The sequence below is a fragment of the Schistocerca gregaria genome, chromosome 2 (genome assembly GCF_023897955.1).
Source record: "Schistocerca gregaria isolate iqSchGreg1 chromosome 2, iqSchGreg1.2, whole genome shotgun sequence".
NCBI classification, from domain to species: domain Eukaryota; kingdom Metazoa; phylum Arthropoda; class Insecta; order Orthoptera; family Acrididae; genus Schistocerca; species Schistocerca gregaria.
In genome coordinates this window covers 912960191-912967224 of record NC_064921.1, presented here as the reverse complement: position 1 = coordinate 912967224, position 7034 = coordinate 912960191, and the positions used below count along the sequence as shown (strand labels likewise).

The 7034-nt window shown below is 39.3% G+C and overlaps 1 protein-coding gene across 1 annotated transcript in view; it reads right to left on the bottom strand.

The window, feature by feature from the left end:
* Positions 1 to 5752: 5752 nt before the first annotated feature.
* The window catches only part of LOC126335348 (uncharacterized), a 213364-nt gene continuing 212082 nt past the window's right edge, over positions 5753 to 7034 (bottom strand). Inside the window, exon 3 of the mRNA XM_049998533.1 lies at positions 5753 to 6716. Within this exon, the coding sequence (XP_049854490.1) occupies positions 6487 to 6716 (230 nt within the window). The 3' untranslated portion in view covers positions 5753 to 6486. The remainder of the gene's footprint in view (positions 6717 to 7034) is intronic.

Sequence of the window (7034 nt, the reverse complement as noted above, 5' to 3'; positions counted from 1 at the left end):
ACCAAACAGATATAGAAAGTACAAACAGCAGGATTTGCTTTTGATGTTCAGCTGTCATAATCTGATGTGGCAGCCACTACCGGGCTGGGTGTTGAGTCAGAGGGTCACTTTTGTGTTTTATTTCCTGAGAGGCTGGCCACTTACAATAACCTAGACCATTTGTTGACTAGAATGGAGGGTGTGACACAAGTTGGTATGGGTGAAGGACATGAAGGCAGTTCCTTTCAGCTGAATGACAACACTAGAAATGGTGGCACCCCCCAGTAATGCCAGTGGCACTAAGGTGTGCTGCTGTCACTGTGACAAGCTGGATCACCTTGTCCACTTTTGTCATGTCAGGCAGTAAAAACAGCCAAACAGCTGACTTCAAAAGAGGCAAAGATGGTTTCCATCTTGTGTTTTACTGAATGCCTGTAGAAGGGTCAGGAAACTGACTGACAATCCACTACCCTTTGTGGGTGTTACTATTAATCACAGGCCAGTAGTGCATTATTAGACTCATGAACTCATTTCTTCACTACTACTATTTGTAAATTTTCTGACTTACAACCCATCACATGGACTTATAGGGCCATTTCTCTGACAGTGTTGATCTTCACTATGCAGGGTTAAATCTGACTTTGGCACAGAAGGGGGTAAATTATGCTGCCACAAAAGTCTTTGGTCACCTACCAAACAGCATCAAAAGCCTGACAGATAGTCAACCAACATTTAAAAATAAATTAAAAGAATTTCTAGATGACAACTCCTTCTACTCATTGGCTGAATTTTTAGATATAAATTAAGGGAGGGAAAAAACTAACTTAAGCATTAGTGTCATGCAATATTTTGTGTAATGTAATATCTTGTACAGACATATTTCATTAACCTGACACGTTCCACATCATTACGAAGTGTCGTATTCATGATCTATGGAACAAGTATTAGTCTAATCTAATCTAATCATGTTTTCTGTAGGGTTGATGACTTTTCTTGGCCATTGGAGGTATTAGTGGTGAAAGTTTTGAACAATGACTTGCTCTTAGGATGTGATTTCTTGAAGAAGACTGGGTTGGTTTTGGATTATTCATGAGGGTTTTCTGTTTTAAGTTTTATTCATCTGTAAGGTTCTGTTTGTGCTGGCACACTAATTTCTCAGGCGTTTATTTGGTAGAAAGTGATCATGGTGGGTTCAGTGGGCTCACTTGTCCAGGAACAAAAGTTGCCAGATGTTTTGTCAGATAGGTTAGCTGTAACTAACAAAATTGAATGTCATATCCAGCTGTCAGATAAGATGACATTAGACAACCCCTCACAGGCTGTTACCCCCTACAATAAAGGCATTGCATCTGGTAGCATAAACTTGCTGAGTGAAGGAGTTATGCAGTTCTAAATCTCCCTCTGCCTCTCCAATTTTCTCAGTGGCAATGGGCAATGATGGAGGGTATATGGCAGTAGATGATTACCTAGCTTTGAATTGTGAGGTGGTTCAGGCATCCGTACCCCTTCCAGATTTACATCATTGCATCAGTGGGGCTCGTTATTTCACTGCGCTCGATGTGAACCAAGCTTATTACCAAATTCCCTTGGCAGAGGAATCCAAGGCAGCTACAGCATTTACGATGGATTGCAACTTATACAAGTTTAATCAGGTGCCCTTCGGATTGTCAATGAGGACAGCTTATTTGTTTGGGCTCTTCGGTTTTGTGCTGGGTGACATTAAGTTCCAATTCATGTACAATTATCTGGATGACATGGTGGCCTACAGTAGATATTTCCCTGAACATCTGGAACACCTTCATCAGTACCAAAAATGCCTTTAAATCTGCTGCACTGGAAGGGGAAGCCTTTCAAATGGACCAAGAACCAGCAGGTAGCCTTTGATGTATTGAAGACTTTGTTAAGTAATGCTCTGATGTTGGCCATCCCAGACTTCAGCCTTTCTTTGATATTAAAAATGGATGGTTCCAGCTCAAGTGTTGTGGTAGTATTATTGCAGGAGAAGGGTGGGGAAAGCAGGCCAGTGGCGTTTGCATCCTGTTCATTGACTCCTGATGAATGTATATATTCAGTGTATGAACTCAAGGCCTGAACCATTCTGAGCAATTTAAGTTTTATTTGGAACATTCCAAATTTGTGATTGAAACGGGTGACCAGTCCCTCACTTGGGTACTGACACCATAAAACTGGGTACATGGCCTGCTGAGCATTGCAGATATCCACCTTCAAATTTTCCATCAGGCATAGAAGAGAATGGGAGAATATGGTGGTCGACACCATCAGTTGAATGTTCAAGGAAGAGAATGAGTGTCCTTCCCCCAAGGACCCAGTGGAGGAGGGGGAGAGGTTGCTAGTGCAGTGCTTAATAGGATGTCCGGCTATGCCAACAGCAGGATTGGGATTTGGAGTTGGAGCTTATCAAGCGCCATCTGGAATCAGGTGAAGGCATCCCAGGCTACAAGTTAAAATGGGGGACTGTCTTTTTTGCACAAGGAAAGACGGACAGTTTACCTCCCAAGGTACTGGTGCCAACTGTAATCTAATACTATCACAAATTAGTCATGGGAGGGCATCTGGGTATATAAAAAATGATCTATAGTCATTATTGTATAAAGACATAAGGAAAATGGTACGTCATTGTTGGGCGTGTAAGGTTGCCAAACCTTACTCTGATGAATGCAGGGGGTTCACGCAATTCACCCATGCTGAGCATCCAATGGTGCTTCTGTTCATCGACTACGTAGGGCATAGCTCCATTGTAAGTTGATAAATTGCATCAGGATTGTGAATGAACATAACTTTGCACGTGGTAAATCGAGGCTCTGGTAGACACCCTGTTGGAGTCGAAGTGGCAAGTAGTGAGGTTGTGGTGGCAGGAAGAAAGTGATTCGATGTGCCCAGTCACTGAAATGTGTCATGGGGGCATATTGGCTGTTCACAGAGTTCTGAGGTCATGACTGTGCTGGTCTGTCAAGCAGACGAGGTGTGTTGGAAGAGAGCACATTAAAAATCAGTCTAGTGCGGTGACATGAAGCTGGGAGACGTCTGTGAGCATCATGTGGACTGTTGTGGCCTGAGGGACACATTCTGCAATGGGCACACAGTTTCAAGGGCTACAGCACTTGACATTTTGATGGCAGAAGCGGTCTCCTGATGAGTCTCCATGAACGACACTGGATTAGCAAGTTTTGGAATGATTCACTAGAATTCAACTGTCATGCAGTGTCTTTTCCAGTGCTGTTTTCATATCAAGCAATTATGCCTGTGCATACCCAGCTGTTTGTTTTCCTAGAGTGTGCTTGTTACCCTGTTAATTTGCTGAGTGAACCTTTCTGGTGCCAAGCTGTCACTATTGTGACTGTAACCTGTTATCTCATTTCGGGTGAGGTCAGTCTCCCACGTGGAAAGTCTGGTGCATTTATTAGTCGTTCTTTTAATGCCTTCTTCTGGATATATGTATTTGTTGATGTACTGTGTCACATATAAATTTAACAAGTGTTACTGACAGCCTTCATGTTCAGGTTTTGAATTTGACTACTTGACTGTAACTACCTTCATCTTGCTATGTCTATTTATTAATGTATTTGGTGGTTTACAAATTTAATAAATGTAACTGATGGCCTTCTTGGCTAGCTTTTGAGTTTCACCACTTGCTTGTGACCACTCATCAGTAACTACCAGTAGCCATTACTTGCCTTACACATGGGAAGTGTTCTATGAGACTGTCCTTACGTATACATACCTGTTCCCATTTCTTGCATTATCATTGTGAGACATAGATCCCTTTACTTAACCTGCAAGGAACTGGAGTTGACATATCACCATTGCATGATCATGTATAACTTTCCTCTTATTTTTGAAACTGTATTTTACGCTTGTTTTAGAGACAGCTAACCTGACTTGCTCAGATGGGCTATTGTGAGGCACCCCACTTCTCAGTGGCGTCAGAGCCTATGTTGTTTAGCACGTTCACTTCCAAGTTTCTCAGGGAATTTAATACCTGATGTTATGACATTTACTGTTCTTGTAATCTGGTGTCTTATTCAATGTATTTATTTTGTGAAATTCCTGAGATTTCCATATGTTTTCCAAGTAAAATGTAATTTCCTGATAATTCCAAATTTTCCAAGTATTCCAGAAGAATTGCCACGCTGCACACTTGTCACTCTTTCTAAATATTATTGAAATATCTAGATTCAGGGATTGAAAAGATCTCTTAGTCACTTGGCAAGTAGTAAGGTTCTTTGTAAAGCCACAAGACAAGTACTAACGTACTGTAAATAGCACTCATGTTCCTTGAAAAATATAACTGTAGTGATTTAACATTAAAGTACCAGTAGCATGAAAATGAGAGCAGCTACATAGTATAACTGAGGAAGCAGGTAGCAACTTTCTTTGTAATTTACCCAATTAAATTTAGTTGTAATAAGCATGAATAATATTTAACAGTTTAGTGATAGTTTGCTCGCAGTATAGTGTACAGATTAAATTTCTATTATTTCCTTATTTTTTGTTTATGTGCATCTTGACTCATTCCAAATTTGTGAAGATTCCCATGATGGGCTCTGTGTAACATTATGAATGAATGATAGTTGGTTGCTTCTCTATTGAGTGGTCTCGCTGTTAGTAGGGTATCGCAATCTGCAAAAATTTTCTTGGGCTGCCTCTTTCACTTATCTTATATACTGCAGGACCAAGGAAGTGAAGCACAGAGAAGGAAGGAGGAAACAAAATGAAATTTCATAGGTTGAAAGAGCATGAAATGTTATTTCAGTGATTACAAGATTGAGTCTAATTTATAAAGAATTTGGCAGTATGGGACCACTTATTAATATGTCTTTGCACCCCCTTTGGCCTGCATGCACACACAAATTTGTTTGTGGTGTGTCTCATAAATCAATTGTATCCTCTCCTGAGACCATCTGGTCCATTGCAGTTGAAACTGGTTCTTTATATGATAGAGCTGACAGTCTAGCTGCTCTCACACATGTTCTATCGGCAACAGATCTGGTGATGTTGCTGGCCATAGGACTATCTCAACATTATGCACACAGTTCAAAGAGATATGTGCCTTGCATGGAACCACATTGATCTGTTAAATAAAAACACCACAGTAGTGCAGCATGAAAGGTAACACCTGAGGGTGCAGGCATTAGATGTGTAGCACTTAAGATGTGCTTGGTGTACAGCATGGAGTTCCTCCCTTGTGGTGGTCTGACATGGTTAACCAGAATCTTGATGACAAGTATACCTGCCCTCACATTGCCATGTAGCCTAATATTGGGCCACAGTCAAATCCAAATACACCACAAATTGGGATACTGCACAATTTGATAAGCTGGCCAAATGTACACCCACAGTGAGACCTTTTTAAAACTCTGTCAGGAGCTGATAATGCTCTATCACAACTGCACAATATCTATCTCCTTCACAGTGATCACTCAATGTCTGACACTGTTCACACATCCAACATACCCTATCATTCCTGATAAACACCAAAAACTAAACACTAAACTCGAACAACACAAGCAGTGAGAGATCTCTCACTTTTTATTAGTCGCACCCCCACATTGAGTGATAGTTACTTTACATTGTTATAGTCACTCATTTGTTTCATTGCAGCCATTAATTTGTAATTTTTCACAAACAATTTAAGTTTGGAAAGGTGGTTATTAATTAGAGCATATTCAGGCATAGGGAAAAATTAGCGAGTGGTATCATGATGGTTAACCACTGCCAAGGCAGTGAGAATTCAATAAAGTTTCATCAAAACTTCATTTACAAATTTTTATTTGAAGCATCTCAATTTGAAATTACACCTTTCTACAACTATCAGATTTATACCCACAAGCATTACAATACAGTACTTAAAATTCAATTAAAATATCATAAATTAACCTGCTCTTACACAAACCTACATTAATGTCACACTTTATAAAAATTTACATAAAAGTAAGTACATGTATTAATCATCAACATACTGTTTCATGTATTGCAAGTATGTGCTCCAAGTAGTGAAGTTTCTAAATGACTGGCACTGTTGAAATAAGAAGATATCATGTCCTACATCGGCATTCAACTTAGTTGAAAGTGAAATAATTCACAAATGCTCCACAAATAAGCACCTAGCTACACAATGGATTATTTCAGTGTGAGGTGCAAGAATCAGAATCTCCATCGAGAAGTTACGATGGAAAGGAGTGTCAGCAGTAGTATCTACAGGACAAACATGAACAGAAGCACATAATAATACTATGTAAATTTATTACTAAGAAACAACCATACAGCAGTTTCTTATAGATTTGTCAGTTGACATATTAATAACTGACTTTCATAAGGACTTTCTTCACAAGGTCACTTCACACTGAAAATCACATAGTTGCATAGTTGCTTTAGTCTATATTTAAAGGACTGTACAGCTATAAACATGTATTTCAGACATATTGTATTTGTCTGAAGTATAAACTAGGATAATTATGTAGTATGTGTGGTGCAAGCAACATCATTTTAATGAATGGGTGAAAGGATGAGAGTAATAATGCAAGGAAGCAACAATGTCAGGAAAGAGACAGCAAGGTGGTTGCCATTGTTGCAGAGATCATTTGGGCAACTATCACAAAATGTAACTTCAGCATTTGATGGTAGATTCATTTTTCCAGCAATGTCACAGGTCTTCATCAAAGACGTGTCTACTATGCAGCTTCGCACCACTATCTGCCTGCCACCATGTTCATTATCTGCAAACAGAAACTAGTTAGCATCATTTGAAAGTAGCTACCTTAATAAAGAAATCTGGAAGGGCAATAAAAATAATACATTTAAACCATTGAAGAGGTCCATTTAGTTGGATTGTATCAATATGTTCACAAACAAGATAATTTTTCTCAGTGGAAACACTGCTACATGGTGGTCATTTATGTAGCCATATTTGTTTGTTATAATCATAATCTACAACAACATCTGGTAAACGTAACCCAACAATGTGCATACTGTCTATTTAGAAATTTATCTATATGTAGTAGAAAGAGTTACCCAGTAGAAATAATTTTTCTAAT